Here is a 25,225-nt window from a genome sequence, read left to right as displayed (position 1 = left end):
TGAAACAATAATAATTTTCAATCTTAAACCCATGTCAAATTACATGATTTATTAAAATTAATTAAATTATATGATTTGATAAATCGTACAATTAGTAATTAATTAATAAATCTATTACAAACATAATTAAATAAATTAATTAAATATCAAAATAAAATTTTAAATTAAATGAAAGTGTTACCCAAGTCTTATTATAATTTAAGAAAAAAAAAAGATATTGTGAATTATGTGTATATATTATTATATGTAATAAAAAATATTTAATAAAATTATGAAAGTAAAATATTAAAATAATTTAAATTAGTGATGAATTTGATTATATATATATATATATATATATATATATATATATATATATATATATATATATGTGTATATATTTAAGAAATCAGAATTTTGTAGTTTTGACTTTGAGCTCTGAGAACTCGAAGGGGTTTCTCTATTTCTTCACGGTCGATCCATGCTACGTGAAGCGAAGGAGCGTTGTGCTACGAGCGTGTTTGTCTCGGGAACGAGCTTGATAGCCATCCGCTCCATCGCTGTCGATGCTCCCTAAGTACGCATAATTGTGGAGTCGAGGCGTTGACGTAGTAGCTTGGCTGCTTCTAAGCTGTGAATTAAGTCTTCACCTCACGCTTGTATATATATATTTTTTAAATTTATTTTCAACAAAAATCTCTATTTAAAATAATTATATTTTCAAGCTTTATTTTGTTAATAAAATAATTTTTTCTATCCAAATTTCACAAAAATTAAAATATATTATTATTTACTTATTTAAAGCGCTATTTTTTTAGTGGAAGAGTTGTGTTTCTCCCAATAAAAATTAGAGACATTTATAGTGATGGGAATCTTATTGATAGAATTTAAGTCATTGGACACGTTCAAAGCATGAAAATCAATTTATAGCTTACTATAGCTATCAAATGAAGCGTTATTTCTACATAATTATAAATTTAAATATTTTGCCAATATGATTGGAGAATATTAGAGAAAATGATCACTTTTTTAACATTTATATTTCTCTATTTATTGATACATGTTTTATTTTTATATTTATTTAAACAATGATACATATATATGTGTGATATTATTAATAATAATATATTATAAATTAATTAATATTTTAAACAAAATTTCATAACTCAAACTCAACTCAACTCAACTAAGCCTTTATCCAAAAAATTTGGGGTCGGCTATATGGATTCGCTTTCTCCACTCTAAACGATTTTGGGTTAAATCCTCAGAAATTTGTAATATTTCTAGGTCATATTGTACTACTCTCCTTCAAGTCAATTTAGGTCTACCCCTTTTTTTCTTTCTATCATCTAACCTAATGTGCTTTAATAGTTTAACTAGAGCCTCCGTATGTCTACGCTTCACATGACCAAACCACCTCAATCTTCCTTCTCTCAACTTATCCTCAATTGGTATCACTCCTACCTTTTCTCTAATACTCTCATTACGGACTTTATCTAGTCTAGTATGGCCACTCATGTAACGATCGAGAACCAACCACTAGAGGAATTATCCGCTTTGGCCATAAGCCTCACGGTTTTGTCCCATAGGTGGAATGAAGAACTTCCCAGGAGGTCACCCATCCTAGGATTTCTCTCAAGCGAGCACGCTTAACCCTGGAGTTCTTCAAACTCTCCAGGTCATTCCACCAAAAGGCGCCTCTAGTGATTAGTTCTCTCATTTTATATATCATTACTTTTTGAACCCAAGACCATCTTCGTGCTTTGCCGATGTGGGATTTGCCTAAGGGACCTTTCTCCCCCCCTTTCGAGACTCAGCGTCCTCGCTGAGGTTTGCCCCACCATTGCCCAAGAGGACACGCGAGTGGCTCTGATACCAATTGTAATGATCGGGAACCAACCACTAGAGGAATTGTTCGCTTTGGCCATAAGCCTCACGGTTTTGTCCCATAGGTGGAATGGAGAACTTCCCAGGAGGTCACCCATCCTATGATTTCTCTCAAGCGAGCACGCTTAACCCTGGAGTTCTTCCAACTCTCCAGGTCATTCCACCAAAAGGCACCTCTAGTGATTAGTTCCCCCATTTTATATATCATTACTTTTTGAACCCAAGACCATCTCCGTGCTTTGCCGATGTGGGGTTTGCCTAAGGGACCTAATTGTAACGATCGGGAACCAACCACTAGTAGAATTGTCCGCTTTGGCCATAAGCCTCACGGTTTTGTCCCATAGGTGGAATGGAAAACTTCCCAGGAGGTCACCCATCCTAGGATTTCTCTCAAGCGAGCACGTTTAACCTTGGAGTTCTTCCAACTCTCCAGGCCATTCCACCAAAAGGCGCCTCTAGTGATTAGTTCTCCCATTTTATATATTATTACTTTTTGAACCCAAGATCATCTCCGTGCTTTGCCGATATGGGATTTGCCTAAGGGACCTGTATTTATACTTAACTAATTGGCAATTGCTAATTATTTGTGTTTATAGCTCATCTAGTTGTCTTAAGTGTGGTCCTAATCCCCTTAATTGTCCGAACCGACACCGGTCACCAAAACAGTGAAATATACGAGGTTATACAAATAGGGGTGTTACAACTCATCCACCTTAATATTCTCATCTCTGCAACTCTTATCTTAGACGCATATGACTCCTTCAATGCCAAACACTCACTACCATATAACATAGCAGGTCGTTTGGCTGTACGGTAAAATTTTCCTTTTAACTTATTAAGAATTTTACGATCACATAAAACTCCCATGGCATGTCTCAACTTCAACCATCTAGCTTTAATCCTATGACTAACATCCTCCTCACATCCCCCATCTACTTGAAGGACTGAGCCGAGATATTTAAAGTGATTACTTTGGGACAGTACCTCTCCATCCAAAATGGCCTTCACTGAACTTGCAATGCATGTATTCTGTCTTCATTCTACTTAACTTAAAGCCCTTTGACTCTAGAGTACTTCTCCAAAACTCTAGCTTTCTATTGACTACTTCTTGCGTCTCATCTATCAGAACAATATCATCCGCAAACATCATTCACCAAGGAATACTCTCTTGTATATGTTTCGTCAATTCATCTAAAACTAATGTAAAAAGGTAAGGGCTTATAGCTGATCCTTGGTGTAATCCAATTGAGATCGGAAAATCTCTTGTATCCCCTTCTACTGTTCGCACAATAGTACTTGCTCCTTCATACATATCTTTCAACACTTATATGTACCTAATAGATACCCTCTTTTGTTCTAACACACTCCATAGGACATCTCTTGGAACACTATCATAAGCCTTCTCCAAATCAATAAAAACCATGTGTAGATCTTTCTTCACATCTCTATATTTCTCTATCAAGCTTCTAATGAGAAAGATAGCTTTCATAGTTGAATGACCGGGCATAAAGCCAAATTGATTGAGAGAGATAGAAGTATCACGACGTAGTCGATGCTCCACAACTCTCTCCCACAACTTCATAGTATGGCTCATGAGTTTAATTCCCCTATAGTTCGAGCAACTCTGTATGTCTCCCTTATTTTTAAAAATAGGTACTAAAATACTCCTCCTCCATTCATCAGGCATTTTCTTTGAGTTTAGAATCTTATTAAATAATTTAGTTAACCATGCCACTCCCATATCTCCCAAACACTTCCACACTTCAATTGGTATTCCATCGGGTCCACAGGCTTTACCCACTTTCATTCTCTTAAGTGCTTCCTTTACTTCTAAAGATCTAATCTTTCTAGTATAATTCACATTTTTTCTATCGTTCTATAGTCTATATTTACGCTATTACCATTTTAACTATTATTAAAGAGATCATTAAAATAATTTCTCCATCTTTCTTTAATGTCCTTATCTTTCACCAACACATTTCCTTCTTTATCCTTAATGCACCTAACTTGATTGAGATCTTGACATTTCCTTTTTCTCCTCTTTGCTAATCTATAAATATCTTTCTCCCCTTCTTTAATTCCAAGTTTCTCATATAACTTTTCAAATGCCTATGCTCTTGCTTGACTAACTGCCTTTTTTGCCTCTTTCTTTGCTATCTTGTACTGTTCATATGCCTCATTATTATCATAGTTAGGTAATTTCTTATACCATTCTCTTTTTCTCTTCACTGCCTTTTGTACTTCCTCATTCCACCACCATCTCTCTTTTAAGGGTGGTCCATGTCCTTTAGACTCTCCAAGTACTTTTCTAGCTACTTCTCTAATTTTTGATGTCATCTGTATCCACATATCATTGGCCTCCATATTTAGCTTCCATGCTTGAGACTCGAGAAGCTCATTTTTGAACTTCACTTGCTTTACTCCTTTGAACTCCCACCACTTTGTTCGAGCTACACTATTTCTTCTGACCTTACTTGAATTGTTCCTAAACTTGACATTCAAGACCACTAACCGATGTTAACTTGTTAAAGCCTCTCCTGGAATGACCTTGCAATCCTTGCATAGAGCTCTATTTGTCTTTCTGGTTAACAGGAAGTCAATTTGGCTTCTATGTTGCCCACTTTTGAAAGTCACTAAATGTGACTCTCTTTTTATAAAGTAGGTATTTGCTAGTATTAGGTCGTATGCTATAGCAAAATCCAGGATGCTTTTTCCCTCCTCATTTCGACTGTCAAAACCAAAACCTTCATGAACATTCTCATAGCCTTGCCTATCACTTCCTACATGTCCATTTAAATCTCCACCAATGAAAATATTCTCTTCATTTGGTATGCTTTGTATTAAATCATCCATATCTTCCTAAAACCTTTGTTTACTCTCACTATCTAGTCCTATTTGTGGGGCATAAGCACTAACTACATTTATTGTTTTTCCTTCTGGTACTAGCTTTACTAGTATAATTCTATCTCCTACTCTTTTCACAGCTATTACAGCATCTTTCAATGTCCTGTCTATGATTATGCCCACTTCGTTCTTATTTCTCTCTTTTCCGGTAAATCATAGTTTGTGCCCTGAATTACCCACTTCTTTGCTTTTCTCTCCTACCCATTTAGTATCTTGAATGCAACTAATATTCACCCTTTTCTTTTCCAAGGTATCCGCTCCATTAATTTTACTGTAAGTGATCCAACATTCTAAGTACTAACCCTGATCCTCCTCTTATCTTGTTCCTTCCTAATTGGCCTCCTTTTATGATATATTCTATTATTTTCTATATCTATCTTGTGTTCTGTTCCACTATTTGTTCTACTGTTCTTTACCCACACTCGTCTATGATGTGGGAATCCTTGCTCACTTAACACCACACTCGGGCATCAGCATGGCGCGTCGCTTTCGGTGAATGCCTTACACCCTTGCATATTTCTCACTACACCCGGGCTTCAATGTAGCGTGTCGTTAGTAGAGGACGCCCCAACATTTATATCATTTAAATTCATATCAAAAGGTGTGACAAAATTTTTACGCCAGTTGTCACCTATCTACCGCAACCCGCCTCCTTTATCTGTGTTTAGGACCGGCTAAGCGCAAACTACTTAGGCGGAGTGTACAAAATTTCCTAACTATATTATGTTTATAATGATAAATAAATTTCATTTGACATATTTAAATAATTCAAAATTATAATATAAACAGGCAATTATAAAATTGGGCGGACCCTTAAACTTATTAATGCTATCCGTTTCTCATTATTTTAGAATTAAGGAGAAAAAAAAAAAGAGAAAATTTTCTTAATTAGCAAAGCATAATAATAAATAATAATTGACAAGCAAACTCCATTGGCCTATTCGCCTGACACTCTGAAAGGGACTTCTGATTTTTAAATGGTTTTTATTCAGAGACTGGGGTCAAACGGACCCTACATGCTTTGTTTCACATAAATATTATATACACTATTTTTACGTAAGTGAAACTCCATGATATTTCCTCGAAAAATCTCGTTGATATTTTTAAAATTTACATTTTATTTTTTATTTCTTCAGAACAATTTTTTATTTTTTAAAATATAAAAAATTAAAAAATAATAAAAAGTTATTGTAAAATTTAAATATAATTCGTTAATTATTTAAACAACAAATGAAAAATATTAATTTTATACTCAAGAGATTCTCTCTTGAACTAATAAGGGAAATATTATCTACAAAATTATGAGATTTTAAATTTAATTATTAATTGAGGATAAATAAAAAAATATTAAACATAACAATTATAAATAATCGATATTTAAACTTTGTAGAGAAGAAAGAGAGTTTAATGTAATATCTGATTTTTTTTTATTAATAAAATTTTAGTTTAATGATATTTAAATAAAATGATGAAATTTTAAATTTAAATTTTTAAATAAAATTAAATAAATAAAAAACGATGATTTTCCTTGTTGAAATTAAATATTGATCCGACAAGACATACATTTCTTCTTGGACTAAACAAAATGTTAACCAACATAATGATAACAGCAATTAATGTTTAGTTACTTAGACTAAGTTTTATTTGGGTCTAACTCCCACCGTAGTTTAATAAAGGATTAATTAGAGGATGGATATAATAAATATTATCAGGCTTTTCATATTATTTTAAATTATATAATTATTATTGTTCAATGGATAAAGCATATCAATCTCTTTACCGATTCAAGTTCAAATTTTCGCTTTACTAATTATTAAAAAAAATCTATGTGACTATTTATATAGTCAGCAACTGGAAAGCAGCAAAACTATTGCAAGTTCCATATAAGAAGAGGCATGTGGCGAATGGAGTTAAGAGCTTCGAGGGAGGTTGAGAATTGTAGCTATGTTAGATAGGAGTTTAAAGACATTAATGTCACATGCAACGTACATAGGCCCACTAGGATTATTAAAGGCAAAGGTGGTAGCTGCAATTGCACAGGACAAATTAAGAGCCGCAAGCTAACATCCAAGCTTCAAATTTGAAAGTGATAATGTGTGTGTATATATATTCCTCATTGATTAATTTATGTAATTGTGTGTTTGACAAAGATGATGTAATCATGGAATATTGAACTTTTCTTAATTAGTTTCATTCGCTTAGTTAACTTGATTTATTAATTAAAAATATATCATTTATCTTGTCAAATTTGAGTTTTTATTTTTTTAATGTCTAAAATGAAAGGTCTTATGCTACTTTTATATATGGTGGTTATAAAATAATTATTTCAGAGCTAATTATATTTTGTTTTTAAATTTATTCCATAAAATGAATATTATGAGTATGTTTTAATATAATATAAAGACTTACTTAAAATTTAAAGTAATAGATAAAAAAAAAATTAAGGCAAGATTACTGGATGGATAATAATATTCATGCCCATTATAAATTGCAATTCTATATGGTTTATACATTATAATATTGTCATAATGGTTGATGATTTTAAATCATGATAGTTGTTTTATTTAAAAATGTTTCATGTACAAAAAAGAAAGCATTTAAAAAAAAAAAGGAAAAACAAAGCACTAATTATTGATAACTAGTGAGAGGGACCAGAGGGTCAACTCACAGCAAGTGGGTGGGTGATGTTTTGGGTCAGAATTACTTAATTTGCTGTTGAGAAAAATATTATATGAAATATATTAATTAAAAGTTATTAAAATTTAATTTTAACTTAAATTTAATATATTTAAATATATATTTTTTAAATTATTCATTAATTTGAAATATTTTTTTTATTAAATATAAGACTTGTATAAATTTATTTTCTTTAAGAATTTATTTTCTTTAAGTTAATTTTTGAGATGGGTTAAATTTGAATTATTTTATATATATAATATTGAGTTTACTTTATTTCAATATTGAGTTACTCTAAATGTTCATATATGCAAACTCCACATCTGACATGTTTGAGTTAAGGCCAGCTTTAACTCAAATTCCCTAAAAACAGTTAAAGCAATTCTGAAATCTATTAATGAAGTGTTGATACGTTCATGTAATAATAGCAATCTCGTAACTCAAACAGAAATTCAAACTTTTTCCCTACCTGGCATCCACTCTTGGCATCCACTCTAAAGGGGAGTTTTTCTACAGGTTAAGTGTTGAATGGATAAACGAAAAAAATCAGGTGTGCCTCTCCTTTAATTGAGAAAGCCCTACCTATCTTTTATACGATAAGATTAGAAAAAAGTATGGGTTGCTGCCTAATTATTGTTGAGTCTGACTCATCTTCTATAATTTCTTGATTACAACACCTCATATGCCATGGGAAATTCTAGTAGTAATGCAGTTTATTTTAGCTTTAACTTATTCTTTTAACATTTTAATTTTCTCTTTTAATTTTCTCTCGTGTAAAAAGAAAAGTAAATGAGGCAGTTCATCATTTAGCTATGCTAAACTTTTCTAATTAGCTTCACTGTAATTGATTAGTTATTTATCAGGATTTTTTACTATTTATTGTATTTTCAGATGCCCTTTAAACTTTGTAATGTAAATTTAGTAATTTTAAAAAAAATATATTTGAATTAAGTCAGATTATTTAAAAAAAAAATTAAAATAATATATATTTTTTTAATATATCAGATTAAAAATGTGGTTCTTTTTAATATAATAAGGTTTAATTAAGATTGGAAGCCCCACTAAACTAAAGATACTACGGTTAAATACACGATTCTAAACGCGCTGCTAGAATTGTCTTTCATTAATTCACTCGGATGTTCAATAGAGACTGCGTGTGGAAATGTAAATGTCAAACCTTATGTTATATTCGTCGATCCGGTCCGCGTCACGAGAATCTTTTCCACAAGACCATTTTCTGATTTTATTTTTATTTTTAAGCCTTTTAGCCATTGATTTAGAATTGGCGTCTGATGAATATGACATTTAAAGCAATTTATTATAATTAAAATTTTTATGATACGCAATTTATTATTATTAATTAATAATTAATTGTAACCATTGAATTAAGTGAGTAATTATATTTATTATAAAATTATAAAATTTTTATTACACTTCGGTTTTTAATTTTTTAAATTAAATTATGGAGTACTTCAATTATTAAAGTTTTAAATTTTATTAAAATTTTCTTTTTTTATAAATAAAATAATTATAAAAAAAACTCGTTTAAATGATTACGCGGAGCAAATTAAGGGGTTTTATGGTAGTTAAGCCCATTTAAAAATGGTTTTGTCGTGAAGATTGAGAGGGACGGACGCCCGCTGTGCGATGGTTTCTTTTGCCTTTCCCATTTCACTTTCTTCATGGCGGACCAAGAAAAATCTGATATTTTTATTATTACCAGGCTAAGAACCTGTATTAAGTTGCACTGCATATTAGCTAGTTGACGGGTCTTTCTTTGTCTCTCTTTCGCTTTAGTCTAAATTATTAGATAAACTTTCTCTCGCTGTTGTTGGTTTTCCTTTTCTTTTTGCAAGGGCTGTTTCTTTTTCCTTTTTGGGTTGTCTGCTTTCATGTTCTTGAAGGGCTAAGCCTGAATTCTTTCTGCTTCTGGTTCTTACAGCGGAAAATCATTTCTGGGTTTAGGGTTTGTGTTATATACGGGAAGATATAAAGAAGACTTATGTGCACAGATTCTGTGTGTTGTTCATCATCATCATCATCTACAAGGATTCTCTTGGGTTATTGCTTCGGCAACTTGAATTTTGCTTGTAATTGGTTCGCTTTGGCTGGTGTTCTGTTTGTTTTAGAGCTAAGCTGGCTGGTGGCTTCAATGATAACGGTATTGTAAGAATTTTGTATTCATTGACGAATATGAGAAAAATTTTGTGATCAAGAATTTGGCTTTGGCTAGCTTGGACGCTCTAGTGCTAACAAAGAGAGAGAGAGGTTGTGTTTTTCAGCTTCCTTATCAGCAGTGAAGGGAGCTTCTTCTTCATCTTCTTATTGTTTTTGTTTCCACCTTACTAGGTGAAGCCTTTTCATTCTTATTCTTCTTCTCTCCTCCTTTTCTTGTGCTTTTGTGGTCTTTAATTATGGTAGTTACTAGTTAGTAAGATCGACTCAAAGAAATCTTTTATTGTCTTCCAAATGTTATGCGTTGGACAAAAACACAAAGGGTTGCTTCCAGCAAAATTCTAAGAATGCTCACATTTTTATGTATGAGTGTGCTAGTTGGCTAATTGATTCTTTTTTGCTGAAAAGGGTCTTAAAATATGCCCCATAGTCTAGTAAATCTACCCCTATAGTCAACTAATCAGGAAGATTCAATTTAACACTGTGTATATACTTGATTATTGTTGTGGTGGTTGTTCAAATGCTTTGGAATTGAGGGGGAAGTGTATGAGATGATGGACATGGTACCTAGACATCACCTGGTCCATGGAAAACTAAAAATTTGTTTCCAATTGGAATGTAATAATGATTCCTTCAAAGTTGGTAGTTTCAACTCTTGAGAATTATCTTGAAATGGTCAATAAAGAGTGCTGCTTTCAGCATGGGTTTTCTGCAGATCTTTTGCCGTCTGGTTTCTCATGATTTTCACTCCGCAAAAAGTTAATATAAACAATTCTTATCCACTTAATGTCAGAGATTCTGGATTAACTTTGATGAACTCTGTATACTGTAGTTCATGTATCTAGTGTCAATTGGGTTAACCTAATCCTTGTTTTTGTATTGGTGTATTTATGTTTTGGATAATTAATCAGTCTTGGTGGTTAACTGGTAATGCTATTACATTTTTCTGTTCGTACTTTGGTAAATTACGTGATTTTTTCTTCCTTCTCATAATATCTTATTTTTTAGGTTATATATTTGACTTTTAAGTAGGTATTATTTGACATTTGAATTGCCAATTAATCTGCAGACCCTGCGTTCTTCTCTTTGAATGGGGACACTGCCATACCTTTATTCCTTTAAGGTATTGTCTCAAGTCAATATGCTGTTCAATTGAACCGTCTGCATTATTATAATTTGTATGGAGTATTTTCAGATGCAACTTTTTAAATTACCTCTTTGGCATCTGGTTCATGTACTTCCATGAATGAATTGGAATATATTTAGAATAAAATGTGTGCATTTGTTACGGAGGTGAAATTAGATATGCACCTGATGTTCCATGTGACATATTTCTCTTATTGTGCTGTGGATATTGAACTGTTTAATGTAACTTAGGAGTATGAAAAAACTTAAGCTATGTCAAGGCTTTTCACATGACGCCTTCACTGGCACTTGAATAGGTTAGATGCCTTCCAATTAAGGCAATAGGTACAGAGGAAAGGCTATAATTTGGAGAATGAAGTGTTTCCTGTAAAGTTTATGTTGCAGATTTTGTTTGTACTTCTATATTTATTTGATTCAATTCTATTTTTTCTTTTTTCAAGATAACTTAAATGTAATTCATGTTTTCAGGCGCATCGCTCAATTTGCACTGAATTAATGAAATTAGTTGATAGAATTGGACGTGTATTTCCAGAAATAGAAGCAGCTCGGCCACGATGCGCATCAGGAATACAGGCACTATGCTTGTTAAATGGCACAATTGAGAAAGCAAGGCAAATTCTCCGGTACTGCTGTGAGTCTAGTAAACTATATTTGGTAAGTATCCTTCATTAATTTCAGATAAAGAAAGTGGATGAAATAATAAACTCGTCACTGATATAGATGCGCATGCATATGTGCAAATTTTATCCTTTTCAGTGACACATTTCTGAGGATTTAACCCAAAATCGTTTAGAGTGGAGAAAGCGAATTCATATAGCCGATCCCAAATTTTTGGGATAAAGGCTTAGTTGAGTTGAGTTGAGTTGAGTGACAGATGCTACATACACTTCTTGATTGGTTCTCTCTTTTTTTTTTTTGTTCCATCCTTAAGAGTAGCAATCTTTGCCTAAATGTCACAAAATATATGTTTCCAAATGGATTCCCTGTGTTGTAGTTTGTTACTAGGATAGTCATGCTCTGAATCATTCAATTTTTGTGTAGAAATTGATATAATTTCCATCTACTTCAATTTTGGTTGATACTGCTTCTTGCATTACTTTCAGGTAATAACTGGGGATGTAATAATCTCAAGATGTCAAAGATCAAGGAACAATTTTGAGCAAAGTTTAGGCCAAATTCAGACTATGGTTCCAACTATGTTGGCTGCTGAGGTATGTCAAATTACATGGGTTCTTGAGTCTTCTTTTGTTCTCTTTTTCTTTTTTCTGTTTCTCCACTAGATGCAATGATGGATATGTTTCAATGAGAAAATAACCAAACTTGCAATTACATGTGTCTATAGAAATTGCTTAGCTATTTTCTTGCATCAACATAGAACTTAGTTTTGTTCCTTGATGCTACAACATTTGCATCAAACTTGTTCATTGTGGTGTGTGCCTTTCATGCAGACTTGTGTTCTTGAGCAATGCATTACAAATTATGCTCTCTCTCTCTCTTTCTCTCTCTCTCTCTCTCTCTCTCTCTCTCTGTTTTTGTTATTTTTACTACTGAAATGGGTTTCAACTAGATCTGGACTGAAAGTCATATGAAATGGTCTGGTGACTGCTGAAATTCCTGGACTGAAAGTATATGAAAAGGAATTTGGTTCCTTGTTCCTGATCCATCCATGTTTTAGCTGTTAATCATAAGTTTACCATGAATCCTGCTTATCCATGTTCCGTTTTGCATCATCACTTTGTCATTGTTAACTTTGGATTAATTGTTATTGGGGTATCTAGTTTACAGAAAACAATGTCTGTTTGTGTTATTCTTTTTAGATCAGCTCAGCTCCATTTTGTAATTCTGTGTGTTACTTTCTTTTATTGATCATCAGTTCTTTGGTAGAATTGATAAGCAACTCTCATTTGCAGATATCTCAAATTATTGATGATTTAAATGCAGCAACATTTATGCTGGACTCTTCTGATGAAGAGGCTGGTAAGGCTGTGCGTGAACTGATTCAGCATGGCTCTTTTTTATCTGATTCTGTGGCATATTCTGAAATGAAAGCTCTTCAAGTTGCTGCTCCAAGGCTTCATATTACATCCCCAAAGGCTATACTAATAGAGAAAAGATCTATTAAGAAGCTGTTGGATAAAGTTGGTGACACTGATCCTACCAAAAAGAAGATCTTAAAATATTTTTTGTATCTGTTGAAGAAGTATGGAGACTTGATTATGGAAGAGCAAATAGAGAATCCCAAAGCTGAGCATGAGGGATCAGTTGCACGGACAAACTCTACCAATACTTCTGTATATAGCCAATCTGTTGAAGAAGTAGAGTCTGATATAGGAATTCAGCAGTATGAGGTGCAAACTGATGTTCTAAGTAGAGATACACCCCCTGAGGAGTTTAAGTGCCCCATATCCATGAGATTGATGTATGATCCTGTTGTCATTGCTTCTGGACAAACATTTGAAAGGATGTGGATACAAAAGTGGTTTGATGATGGTAATAACGCATGTCCAAAAACAAAAGTGAAACTGCCTCACTGTTCATTGACCCCAAACACTGCCATGAAACACCTGATATCAAGGTGGTGTGAAAAGCATGGAGTCACCATTCCTGATCCAAGTGTGCAAGTGTTTCACTCATTGGACGTATCCTCTACATCCATTACTAGCTTAGGCAGCTCTATGAATGATCTACACCTTCCACTGGATATCAGCAATATATCATTTGGGTCTTTAGATGCTAGTTACAGTTCAGACTCTTCACGCACTAGGTTTGCAGATGGATCTAGTTTGATGTTGACTCGGAAAACTGAGGATTGCCTTCAATTCCAGTCTCATGCATCCATAATTGAGACAGACTCAGAGTTTTTAACTAGACTTTCTGAGCTTAATTGGGACTCCCAATGCAAAATGGTTGAAGATATCAATAGCTATTTGCAATATAATAATCAATCATGTTATTCTATGTCTTCTGAGAATTTTGTTGATCCTCTCTTTAGATTTCTGAAGGATGCATGTGAGCAACATGATGCAAGAGCTCAGAGAGCTGGATCTCAATTGTTACTTGCCTTTGTGAGCCAAAATAGGTAATTTGTTCTTTGTACATGATATTACTTATACTGGAATTCTTCAATTTCTTCTGACGCTTCAGTGTGTTGGAATCATGAGTTCTTATCATTGTTACTTTTATTTTTTCTCTCTTATTTAACTGCTACGAATCCTTATATTGGCAGTCAATGGCCTGAATAAAGAAGAGCTATGAGAAGATAAATTGCCAACTAGTAAATAACATATGTTACTGCTGAACTTAGTTATCTGCTCTATGATGATTGAAAATAACATGCTAATAGACTTACTAATGAGCCCAGGGAACCACCAGTTCAGCATGCTAAAAAGCTTTTTTCCCCTTGCTCAGACCCATTTAAAGTAGGCCAGGTTGGGATTTGTGTTTATTAAGGGTCATCCAGCCTGATTGATAAAAGAATAATATTTATATAGTTTTTATTGTATTAACTGGGCTTGGTCGAAGATATGGGCCTAGATAGTTGGGCCGGGCTGGGATCAGGCCAAGATTATAAATCTTGACCCACATTTTGAACAGCTCTACTTGCTAAAACATGTTGAATTAATGTTGTATATTTGACTTTTGTCCTTTGCTCATGTTCATGAAGTATATTGTTGTATTGCCACAAAATTGCATGTTAAAATTGCATGGCATTTGGCAGTTTATAGTGCAAAATGGGGCTTGACTTCGCTGAATTGACTTTAAGTTCCATTCATGTTTCTCTTTTGCATGGATCTATGTCTATTACTTTCAATATATGTGCTGCTCCATGCAGAAGTGGATTATCATATTTACATGAAGATTCATTTAATCTACTGGTGTCTTTCCTGGACTCTGAAGTAACTGAAGAGACTCTTGCAATACTGGAAGTGTTGTCCGGTGATCCATATTGCAGAACTAAAATCACAGCAGCTGGTGCTCTTGTTCCCGTATTGAAGATCCTTGATTCACAGAGCAAAGAATTCCAGGAACGAGCCATTAAAATTCTGCATAATCTGTCCTCAAACTGTGATATTTGTTCCCAAATTATATCTTTGGAGTGCATCCCAAAGTTGGTTCCTCTCATAAATGAAGGCAGAATTGCAAGATATTGTATGGTTCTGTTGAAAAATTTGTGTGAAACTGAAAAGGCTAGGATTGCTGTTGTTGAAACAAATGGATTTATTTCTTCAGTTGCTGAACTACTTGAGAGTGGCAGTCGTGAGGAACAGGAGCATGCAGTGGCTGTTCTTCTTTCTTTATGCTCTCAGCGTATCCAATATTGTCAGTTGGTCATGGTTGAAGGTGTTATTCCTTCCCTTGTTGATATATCCGTCAATGGAAACGATAGAGCAAAGGCAACTGCCTTGGAATTGCTTCGGCAGCTGAGAGATATAGACCATGGAAATGAACAAGAATGCTTTCAGTCTGATGTTGATACCAGTAGAGATGGAAGCCAACACACTAAAGAAAAGAAATCTTCCAAGACATCTGGATTTTTCAAGATGAATTTATTCTCGAAGCCAAGTTCCCATGCATCAAAGAAGAAGAGATGACACTTGGATCTTACTTTTATTTGTTGACTTTGTGGAGACTCAGAATCTCTTCTCATGGTTAAAAAAAAAAAAAAAGAATCTGCCTGGTGGGATATCTGTTTCTGCCTTTTTGTTGGGTTTCACTTTAACCTGGAATGGAGCAGTAATGTCATCATACTTTACCTAAATGTATATTATTAGTTGGTAAGTGATCTTGATTTTTTTCCCCAGGGCTAATTCATGATATGTAGCATTTGGTTGCTTTCATTATTTTCCGATGATGTATGTGCTGCTGTGTTTCAGCAGTATATATAATAACATTGTATAGCCTAGTTTGATGTGTAATTGGCATCCTAAGCTGATGATCTGAAATTTGAGCGTTTATCAATATGCATGACTCCACTTATTGTTGCTCATTGGCATATATATTCCCTCTCAAGTTCAGCTAGCAAATAGGCTCAAGTTGCCATTATCTTGGGGATAACCTTTGCTTTCTAGAAAATCACAGACTGGTGTTATGCTCACTGCTCAGAGAAACTAAGAGTAGATTTGAGTAGATTTATTCAACGTTTCTCTGATGGGATCGAAAATATGTATAGACCATTATAATATCAAAACGTGCTATACTTATTTATTTCCCTTAGTTGTGAAAAATGCGACCCTTCCCACCATTTTTTTACTGCTTTTACCATCTTGTCCAATGTGGTGCAATTTTATTTTTCATGAACATAATTCTTAGCACAAAAACATTAACGATGAACCACTCATAGCATGCCACATTAGCCTGGATTAGAAGGCAGTATGGTTAGTTTACATTTGCCTTTTTATTATTTTATTCTTTGCACAAGAATATTGTGCTTTTCTGGTTTCATCTCGTCTTTCATACAATTTCATTTGATTCTATTGTTTGATTGGTATTCCATTGGAAAATATTTTGCAGATATTTTTACTGGCTCCAAATACAGGTGAGGGAATTTAGACAAAAGCATAAGTCAGTTGTAATCTAGGTTCTGAATTTGCAGACGTTGATTTCTATTGCAAACTGTCCAAGAATTTAAAAGAGCTTTATGGTCACCAAGAGGTAGATCAATGGGTTGGCAAATGGCAACGGACAGAGGCTTATATCTGATTTGAGCAAAATATAGAATGTAAGATTTCCATGACCAAAAACCTTTGGCCTTGGGGACATGCTTATATGAAGCGGGTGGGCTTCCTCCAATGCTCCAATAAGTCCTCCAACCTTTTGTCTCCCACCTTCACATCACTTATCCTCATACCCATCATGTTAAAGGTGGCTCAAGTTTAGCTTATGCCTATATGATTTCTATAATCTTTCTCCATTAAATATTGTGATCTTGTCAATATAGTCAAATTTGATGTAATTCTTCCTCTTGGCCTGTAGGAAGGCTCAATGTATATAATATGCTGAATTATCCAATTTATTCCGCCTTAAAGAGTTATTAGAATATGACTATAATCTAGCGTAGAATGGAGCATTTGTCTCCTAAAAATAATGGATTTGAACTCCAATAACCTCTTCTGTTTAAAAATTTTCCAATATAAAAAGAAAGAGTGGTACCTTGGAGGAGGCAAACCATATGGAGTGATTGATCGAGTTGCTGTGATGAGATTATTAACAAGTAGATAGGTTGGTGTGATTGTTTTCTGTTGTCCTAGTTCGGCATATAATGTCGGTGGGTTGCCCTGGAATCTTCATGAATCTATCAATGCATGGACTTTTTGCAAATCCTGCTAGTGATTCATGATCCTTCACTTATTCTTATCCTTCTTATTAAAATGTTGAATATGTTAGTTTGTGTTTTTGGGATGAAGGTTCACCATGCTAGCCACACTTATTGACCATTAGTTATATATTCACAATGATGAAAATTTAAAACAGAGCTTTATCAAATTATCCTCATTCCTCATGGTGCAAAATGTAATTTTCCATACGATAGGAAAAACCCATCTTGACCTCTTGAATTTTTCATGGTTGGCTTAATAATTTATTTATTTATTTATTATTTTGCATTGCTAAATAAGCAAAATTCAAAAAGTTCAAAGGTACCCAAAATTTATTTATTTTTTTTTAATTTTAATGATTTATATTTGTCGAAAATTTTTTGGCTATTTATACAAATTTCATATGTAGTAAAATTAAATGATAAAAAAAATATATACAGACGATTTCAATTAATTTGAAATTAAAATTTTACTGCTGTTTTGTTAATAATTTTTTTTGAATTCCATAATATATAATTGAAGAAAAAAAAAGATTTCAAAAGATGATTAAAAAAAAATTCAGAGATTCAGAAATGGATTTTCTCAATTTGGTACATCACATCACATGATAAAGCTTTGAAATTAAATAATACTTCTACAATTGATAATTAAAATAATTTATATAATATCTTCGATAAGTTATAATTCTCTTTCCGACCAGAAGGTGCCGTGGTTAACGGATATCCCCGTTGTACAAAGCAACGGAGATCCGTAGCAAAGCTTGAAAGGCTGGAACCCTTAAAAAACCCGTTGAAGGCTCTGCATTTTCCTGTTCAGCGGACATTCTCACATGGCGATTATGTTATTGGGGACCATTGCCCACTGCTTCTCCGTTTATGGTCTAAATTCTTCTATCATTTCCTTGCTTCGCTCTCTTCTCTCTAGTTCCATCTCTATCTTTACTTTATCTATAATCTGTCAAATCTCTCTCTGTATATATTTATATGTGTGTGTGTTTTAGGACCATTTGGTAGCATCACCTACCTTCTGCTCTATCAAACACGCCTTTTGCATGGACATGTCTACTGTGTTTGAGAAACAGCAAGCAAGGCTCAAATGGCTGCAGCACTATTCCCTTCAATCTGATTCCATGCCTCATTTTCTTGGTTTCTTTGATAATGGAGATACTGTTCATTCGAAGAGACGGCCTGGAAAGTTTCTGGGTAGTAGTGATTTGGAGAAATATGGTGATTTTTTTTTTAAAATAATTTGCTCATAGTTTGTTGCTAATGATAAGATTGGTTTTGTGAGAACAGATGTAGCAGCGCTTTCTATTGAGATTGATCATTGTCTTCCAAAGACTTCCTGCCGCCAAGTTGGGATTGAACTTGAAGAGGCAGCAAAGATGGAGGATGGAGCCTTGATGGAGAAGATGCAATCCAGCCACGAAAGAGTTTGTTCAAATAAGAGAAAAGCAGAGGTGGGTATCTTTGTCCTTACTCCAAGTTCATTTAGCGGACTGCAGGAATCTGAAATTAATTATTTTTTTTCTCATAATTCTTCAATTCTCTGCAATTCAAGAAGCAAAGATGTTACACCTGAATGATTAATTTGTTTACTGAATACAAGTTCAGTTCTAACCTATCATTTCTCAATAGCATTTTGCAGCAGAAGAATTTAGAGGACAAGTGGAAGTGCAGTCCAAGGTCAAGGAGAAAACCAGTACAGAAATTTCAGCAGATTCTTGGAAGGAAAATCACAAGACTTCAGAGGTTCGAAATCCAGATTACAATCATGTACGGGCGCGTCGTGGCAAGGCAACTGACAGTCACAGCTTAGCAGAAAGAGTAAGCTGGATAATTTTCAATTATCACTGTTCATGTAAATTGTTCATAGGATTATGCACTTTGGTGTTAGCCTTGACTCTTGATTGATTTTGGCTATACATGTAAATGAAATTTAGGCCAGGAGGGAAAAAATAAGTAAGAAAATGAAGTGTCTACAAGAACTGGTTCCTGGATGCAACAAAATTACTGGCGGGGCTGGATTGCTTGATGAAGTCATCAATTATGTTCAATCTCTTCAAGGACAAGTTGAGGTAACCAGAACCTAGTTTTTTGTTTCCTCGATGATGTTGCTTTTAAGCATTCGTGTAATCAGGTTCTGATTTTCTTGCAGTTCTTATCAATGAAACTTGCAACTCTGGCTCCAAGGCAAGGATTGAATGGTGACAACTTTTCTGGGAAAGAGGTTAGACTGTAGCTACATAGAATATCCTAAACAGGAAAATTTCTCTTAGTTTCTTCTACAGCTAACCTGTTCTTCTAAATAATCATCAATGAAGTTTCCTGCTTACGTCGCAAGTTTTCAGACGGCCACAATATCATCAGGATTTATCAATTTGTCACAGCTTGAACATAATTTAGTGCAACAAGATGCAGGAGCAGATAATCCTACTCAAGCTGCGCCTGAAAGAATTACAAAAAGCTCCTCAGGGTTCATCCCTGAACCATGCCTCGACTCATCTTGCTTCTCTGTAATTGCTTCTTCACCAACCGGACTCTGCCATTTTACTCTTCTTTTTTTTTAATTATTATTATGTCTCGCTAACTAAAAGGTGTCACAATTGCATTGCAGCAAGCTCAACCCTTCTTGGATCCTGACTCCCAAATCCTGCACAATGTAGGATTTCACCAAGGTTGATCAAAATGCTTTTCTTCTCCAACATTTATTGCTACCACTAGCATTGATAATTTATGTACATAATTCATGTCAGATCGTGTTTAGAGTGTAATTGAGTCAAGCTGTAATAATAATGTATTTTTATCCGCAAACTTGGCTTCACGTGGTGCTCAAGATACTCATATTTGATTTGATTATCATTAAGAGTTCGATTTAAGTTTTAATTAATCTCAAATTAAAACTTGAATAAATTCGACTTTGAACTCCAATTTGTACTTTTTTTTTCCTGTATATTTAATGTAAAATGATAAATAACATAAGTTATTATTTCAATATAATATAAAAAAAATTAAATACTCAACTCAATATGTTACTTTAATTATTTAAACTGGAGCTCAACTTGATTAAACTCGAATTTTATTCCAATGTTTTGCAAGTGAAATCCGAATAATTTGACTCTTTATGTTTTAAAATCAAAGAAAAAAAATTTTTCATTTTCTTATTATGAAAAAAAAATGAGCTTAGCAAATATAATGTAAGATTTTTGAATTAAATGGTGATTTTATCAAGGACATCACTTATTAAATTATGATGAATTGAGTTTAGTGAGAATTTTGATATATTCTTAGACGATTAACTCTAACATAATTAATACTAGTATTTTGAACCAAAAATCACATATAATTAGAAATTAAGTTCTTATTTAAAAATTATAAATTTGTAAGAATTCAATTCTTTTTTTTTTAAAGAATTTAAATTTTTTTAATTGAAAATTTTTATTTTAAAAAAATTAAATATAATTATATGAAAATTAAATTGAATTTTTTTTTTATAAATTATTTACAAAGAAAGCCAATGTAATTTTTTATTAAGAATATAATTGATACGTTATTTATAATATTTAATAATATAAAAACTGCACAGGAAAAGGTACATTCATTAAAAGGATAAAATGTGAGGCATCAAACGGCACCGTTCTCATATGCTAGTCTAATTTAACCCAATTTCCCTCCTTTCCAGGCCGAAATCATCCTCCGTCGCCGGTACTTGCTGGGCAAAGCCACCGTTTGGGCGTCTACAACCACAATCTTCAAAGCTTCTCTTACATACAAACATACATCCTCAGTCCTTTTCCTGCAGCTCTACGAAATTACCACCTCCATTCCTACCTCAAAATCAACTACCATTGCAGCCTCAATTCCAACTGATTTTGACGAAAACCTCCCACTACATCTACGCGGTACTGGATAATACAGCTTCCATAGCATCTTCTCCTCTGTTGTTTCTCTTTTCTCCTATCACTCTTTCACTTCATCCCTTACATACCTATTATTTTTTGTGTTGCCAGCCGCACTGGGTTCGTGCCTCCGCTTGAGAGGGTCCAAGTCAAAACACTTTTCTCACCAAATCGCTTAAACTCAACGGATCACGTTTCATCCATTCCCAACAGCTGGTAGGTTCGAACACTCAACCTTACGCCTTCAATTGATTAGCCTTGCCCTTGTCTGTGATTGTATTGATCGTTTTTATTTCATTACACTACTTGATTTTAGAATGCATTTGGGTTGTCCCTTGTCTGACGATTTGTTTACACAGCAGCACCGGGGAGCGTAATTCATGTAATTCTTGAAGTAGCATTGCAATCGAGCTTTTGTTTGGAACAATGAATTGAAGTACTCACCTATTGCTGCATTAGGATTTTTGCAGTAGAATTTTGTTTGCAAATTCATGCCTTTGAAAATCTGAATGGGTTATATAAATTTTCTTTTCAAAAGGTCAGTTTTGGCTTTTGGGAGTTATGTTTTGTAATTCAGTTGTTTGATCAAATGCCTCAAAGAAATACTGCATATTTTCTAGAATTCTTCTGCAATTTGCACCAAATTAATAGTTTTATTTTTGAAAGCTGATTAATTTAATCTTTTGATTCTTTTGATTGATTGTTTGTACTGGGATGGTAGTTTCCATGATCTGATGGAAAGGCTTCATGTCCATATGTTTAGAATTGGGTTAGAGACCGGAGGCCAATTTGTTTAGTGATGCGTGACTGTGTGTTACTATAGTATCTAACTTGTTTGGATGACCCTCCACTACTAGGATTTGATTGAAGGTCCCATTTACAAAATCCAAATTTCAAAAATGACATCTTTGTTTTTCTGTTTCTCTTTCTATGCAAGTTGAAACAATTTGAGAGTTACATTTGCAGAGTGTACTAGAAAATGGCAACAGAGTCATCGGAGGGAGAAGAAGAAGGGAAGATTACAGGATGGAGTCAGCACCTGATTGTGGACGATGACCTCAGAGAAATGGGCAAAAAGGCTGCTTGGAGTGTCAGCTCTTGCAAACCTGGCAATGGTGTCTTCTCTCTACGAGATGACAATCTCGATTCCTTTTGGCAGTAACTAACCCAACGCGAATGCCATCTCTATTTCTCTTTGATATCTCTCTGAACTCTGTAAAATTTTTTTGCCTGTTTGTATTTGTCTGTGCATGTGTTAGATCTGATGGTGCACAGCCTCATTTGGTGAACATTCAATTCCAGAAGAAAGTAAAGCTGCAAGTATGAATCCAGTTTTCTGATACTTGATGTGTTGCAATTTCAGGAAAAAAAAAGTTATTTGTTTATTGGTTTTTGGAGGCTAGAACTAACTGTGGGAATATTTTCCTTTTCTTTTGAATTGAAGTTGGTTGTGCTTTATGTGGATTTCAAGCTCGACGAGAGCTATACCCCCAGTAAGATCTCTATTCACGCTGGCGATGGATTTCACAACTTGAAGGTATGTTATTAAGTTTTATCACATCCAGTTGTGTGTGTGTGAATGTATTTCTCTCTATATTGAATATCTTTATAATTTCAATTTGGTTTGATATTGCCTGTTCTAAACTGCCTTTAGGAGATCAAGACTGTGGAGCTTCTAAAGCCAACTGGCTGGGTTTATCTATCCTTATCTGGAAATGATCCTAGGTAACAACTAGTATCTCCATGTGCTGATCCTCCCCTTCTCATGCCCACTTTGCCAATTTTTTCTTCTCATGCTTTATCTTTTGTTCAAGATATAAGTTGATCGTGGGTTAAAGTTCTCACGATAGGCTTTTATATGGTTACTACTTACTAGATCTGAAATTTGAACATTCAAGAGTATGTCTGTTGTTCCCATTTTCTTTGAGTTCATAGGTGCTGCTTGATCAATTCCCTTGATGTCAAGGCAGCAAGTGCTTGAGGAATATTAAAGCAAACTTGAGTTTGAAACATTTACAGTTTTTCTAAATGGGATCAAGTGTTTGAGAGAGAGCATAATTTGATTGATAGTCTTGAGCTGGTGGATTTGGAATTTCTATTCTTTATTTATTTATTTATATTTTTTGCCCACAAATGCCTATGTCATGTGGCAAATTGTTGTTTCTCATGCTTATCTGATCATGAATGACATAATTATTCTAAGATAAGGGCGTAATTTCTAGTCCATTTTTGTCTCATCAACTTCCTATTAAGCTTTTAACTGTTCCCCTATTCTGATTTCGCATGAGTTTGGGTAAAAACTATAATAGAATGTTTATTTTGGAAATTGTAGTAGTCCTTGTCCTTGTAGGGCTTAAAGTTTCTTTTCATTTCTCTCTCAGGGTGGCATCTTAAGCCCAGCCTTGGTTTGTGAACCTGGGCTTGCTTTGAGTCTGTACAAATAGATAAACAAAAAAAAAAAAAAAAATTCAAATGCCATTTGGACTTGGTATAAGGAACTTATTGTGGATGATTGGATTTGGATATTACTTATCAATACATTGATTCATAGTTGAATAAAAGAAATTATACACTTGACCAATGTGAACAAATGAAATTTATGAAAGCATGACAACTAGAGTGGGCAGCTCTAATTAAAAAGTTTGCTGGAACTTCTATATTTGTTCTCCCTTTTGATTTTGTTGAGATATAATTAGTAAGAGAATGTATCTCCATGTGAGTGAATCATGAGATTATTCAGATCTCTGGTTCACTAAAAATGAAAGAAATACTTGGCTTAAGGAAACTGAAGGCTAATGAATGTTGTTGATCTTTGTCAGGCGACATATTAAAATGTCCAATATGATTTCTTAGCTTTATAACTGTTTTTACTATTTTGTTTGGCAGGGAAACTTTTGTCAATACATTTATGTTACAAATAGCTGTGCTGTCAAATCATCTTAACGGAAGGGATACTCATGTGCGTCAGATCAAAGTTTATGGGCCTCGACCGTAAGTCATCTTCTGCATACGTACTAATTTTGCTGATCAGAAATTGGTCATTACTCTTCGCGCTGATGTTTTCTTTTTAATGCTTTGTCGCAGGAATCCTATACCCCATCAACCTTTTCAATTTACTTCAAGAGAGTTTATTACGTACTCATCTGTGAGATGAGAAATATGATCTAGCAGGATAACAGAGAAGTGGAACCATCCCTGAAACTGTGAAGAATGCAGCTGAAAGGAGCCATAGCATCCAAAAACCATGTGTTTTGGACATCTGAGATCTATTACGTTCTGCATTTACCAAAGAAAGAAGATACAAAGATTTGAGATAATGTTACTATTGTATGGTTTGAAGTCAAGGGGAAAGAGTAAAGACTCTGTGAAAAACCGTAGTTGAATCTTTTAACTCAACCTTACTGGATTACTATTTGGGTTTTTCTATTTCAGTGTCTTTTTTTTTTACTTTTTTTTTTTTGCACTTTTTTAATAATAGTATGGTTTTTCTTGTTTACATCAATAGACTATCAAATTATTTAATTAGAAAAAAATTCCTCACATAACTTGTTCATTCCTTTTCTCATAATTTCTGCCTATAGAAATTGCAATCTTTACTATTTTCTTTTTTTAATCGGTTGGAGAAAAAATTCATAATAATGAAAAGAAATAGGATTCAAAAAGAAAAAGTGAGCAGAGGGAGTGAAAAAAAGTTGATGAGATGTATGTGAGGGTACATAGTTTTATTCTAAGTCAAAGCATTAAGGTGTATGTCAACATTTTTTTTTTAATTGTGGGAGAAAATGTCAAAGCATCTTGATCGTAAATTATTCTTTTTCAAAGAGAATCGGATAATGAATAATCCTTGACATGATGTGCCACTTCGGCTTAGACCTCCTAGTTTATTGGTTAACCAATCCATTTGCCCAAGATTCAGTGCGTCTAAACAGAAACAAAGCAAAAGCATACACAGAACCCCTACAGCAATTTGAGCCCAGTATTCCATGACCATGGCATCTAAAGAGACCAAACTTTAGTTGAAACAAAATCACAGAGATGAGATGCTAAACCCGCCAAAGGGGTTAGAATCAAATTGCTTTCCTCGGAGTCTGTGTCGTCTAATGCAAGTGGCAAGCATATTTGTTCCTTGCAATTGAACAATCAAATTTTTTAAATTAACTTGATTCGTAGACCTGGTAAGAAGGTTCTCTCTTGATTTTTCAGTTTCTCAAGAAAGTGTATGCTTTGGCGGTCTTAATCTCACTGT

At 33.8% G+C, this 25,225-nt stretch overlaps 3 protein-coding genes across 10 annotated transcripts; all 3 read left to right on the top strand.

Annotated features, from left to right (window-relative positions):
• The first annotated feature begins 9,049 nt into the window (after nt 1-9,049).
• On the top strand, nt 9,050-16,776 carry LOC110645347 (U-box domain-containing protein 5). 3 transcript variants are annotated; one of them, XR_002492975.2, is made up of 7 exons: nt 9,050-9,795; nt 10,691-10,744; nt 11,236-11,421; nt 11,871-11,978; nt 12,678-13,846; nt 14,600-15,542; nt 16,279-16,776. XR_002492975.2 is itself a non-coding variant. In XM_021798473.2 (6 exons), the coding sequence occupies exons 2-6, from the start codon at nt 10,712-10,714 to the stop codon at nt 15,357-15,359; spliced, it is 2,256 nt and encodes a 751-aa protein (XP_021654165.2). In that variant the 5' UTR covers nt 9,050-9,795; nt 10,691-10,711; the 3' UTR covers nt 15,360-15,726. The 3 variants fall into 3 exon arrangements, 1 of the variants encoding a protein (XP_021654165.2); XM_021798473.2 differs by lacking the exon at nt 16,279-16,776 and having other exon boundaries at nt 14,600-15,726; XR_009145006.1 differs by lacking the exons at nt 9,050-9,795; nt 10,691-10,744; nt 11,236-11,421 and having other exon boundaries at nt 12,709-13,846.
• Nucleotides 16,777-18,158: 1,382 nt separating this feature from the next.
• LOC110645346 (transcription factor BEE 2-like) lies at nt 18,159-19,894 on the top strand. The gene is made up of 6 exons (XM_058138743.1): nt 18,159-18,540; nt 18,719-18,907; nt 19,024-19,158; nt 19,239-19,310; nt 19,405-19,596; nt 19,698-19,894. The coding sequence occupies exons 1-6, from the start codon at nt 18,466-18,468 to the stop codon at nt 19,761-19,763; spliced, it is 729 nt and encodes a 242-aa protein (XP_057994726.1). The 5' UTR covers nt 18,159-18,465; the 3' UTR covers nt 19,764-19,894.
• Nucleotides 19,895-20,734: 840 nt separating this feature from the next.
• On the top strand, nt 20,735-24,405 carry LOC110645341 (anaphase-promoting complex subunit 10). Of its 6 annotated transcripts, none has more exons than XM_058138289.1 (9): nt 20,735-20,982; nt 21,091-21,195; nt 21,339-21,517; nt 21,946-22,137; nt 22,239-22,299; nt 22,424-22,516; nt 22,634-22,704; nt 23,866-23,970; nt 24,064-24,405. In XM_058138289.1, the coding sequence occupies exons 4-9, from the start codon at nt 21,959-21,961 to the stop codon at nt 24,131-24,133; spliced, it is 579 nt and encodes a 192-aa protein (XP_057994272.1). In that variant the 5' UTR covers nt 20,735-20,982; nt 21,091-21,195; nt 21,339-21,517; nt 21,946-21,958; the 3' UTR covers nt 24,134-24,405. The 6 variants fall into 6 exon arrangements, with proteins under 6 accessions (XP_057994272.1, XP_021654156.1, XP_057994270.1 ...); XM_021798464.2 differs by having other exon boundaries at nt 20,741-20,982; nt 21,342-21,415; XM_058138287.1 differs by having other exon boundaries at nt 20,741-20,982; nt 21,342-21,517.
• Nucleotides 24,406-25,225: the final 820 nt, after the last annotated feature.

The sequence above is a fragment of the Hevea brasiliensis genome, chromosome 16 (assembly GCF_030052815.1).
Source record: "Hevea brasiliensis isolate MT/VB/25A 57/8 chromosome 16, ASM3005281v1, whole genome shotgun sequence".
In the NCBI taxonomy this organism is placed as follows: domain Eukaryota; kingdom Viridiplantae; phylum Streptophyta; class Magnoliopsida; order Malpighiales; family Euphorbiaceae; genus Hevea; species Hevea brasiliensis.
The sequence above is the reverse complement of the archived record's forward strand: the minus strand, read 5'-3'. Positions and strand labels throughout refer to the sequence as shown.

What these genes read in the sequence shown, in the direction of transcription:
- LOC110645347 (XM_021798473.2), top strand. Translation starts at nt 10,712, where the DNA reads ATGGGGACACTGCCATACCTTTATTCCTTTAAG. An exon ending in AGTCTAGTAAACTATATTTG is followed by an intron (nt 11,422 to 11,870) that starts GTAAGTATCCTT and finishes CATTACTTTCAG; the next exon opens with GTAATAACTGGGGATGTAAT. An exon ending in GCCTTTGTGAGCCAAAATAG is followed by an intron (nt 13,847 to 14,599) that starts GTAATTTGTTCT and finishes TGCTCCATGCAG; the next exon opens with AAGTGGATTATCATATTTAC.
- LOC110645341 (XM_058138289.1), top strand. Translation starts at nt 21,959, where the DNA reads ATGGCAACAGAGTCATCGGAGGGAGAAGAAGAAGGGAAGATTACAGGA. An exon ending in TTATCTGGAAATGATCCTAG is followed by an intron (nt 22,705 to 23,865) that starts GTAACAACTAGT and finishes TTTGTTTGGCAG; the next exon opens with GGAAACTTTTGTCAATACAT. An exon ending in AAAGTTTATGGGCCTCGACC is followed by an intron (nt 23,971 to 24,063) that starts GTAAGTCATCTT and finishes GCTTTGTCGCAG; the next exon opens with GAATCCTATACCCCATCAAC.
- LOC110645346 (XM_058138743.1), top strand. Translation starts at nt 18,466, where the DNA reads ATGGAGGATGGAGCCTTGATGGAGAAGATGCAATCCAGCCACGAAAGA. An exon ending in GTCACAGCTTAGCAGAAAGA is followed by an intron (nt 18,908 to 19,023) that starts GTAAGCTGGATA and finishes AATGAAATTTAG; the next exon opens with GCCAGGAGGGAAAAAATAAG. An exon ending in TCGACTCATCTTGCTTCTCT is followed by an intron (nt 19,597 to 19,697) that starts GTAATTGCTTCT and finishes ATTGCATTGCAG; the next exon opens with CAAGCTCAACCCTTCTTGGA.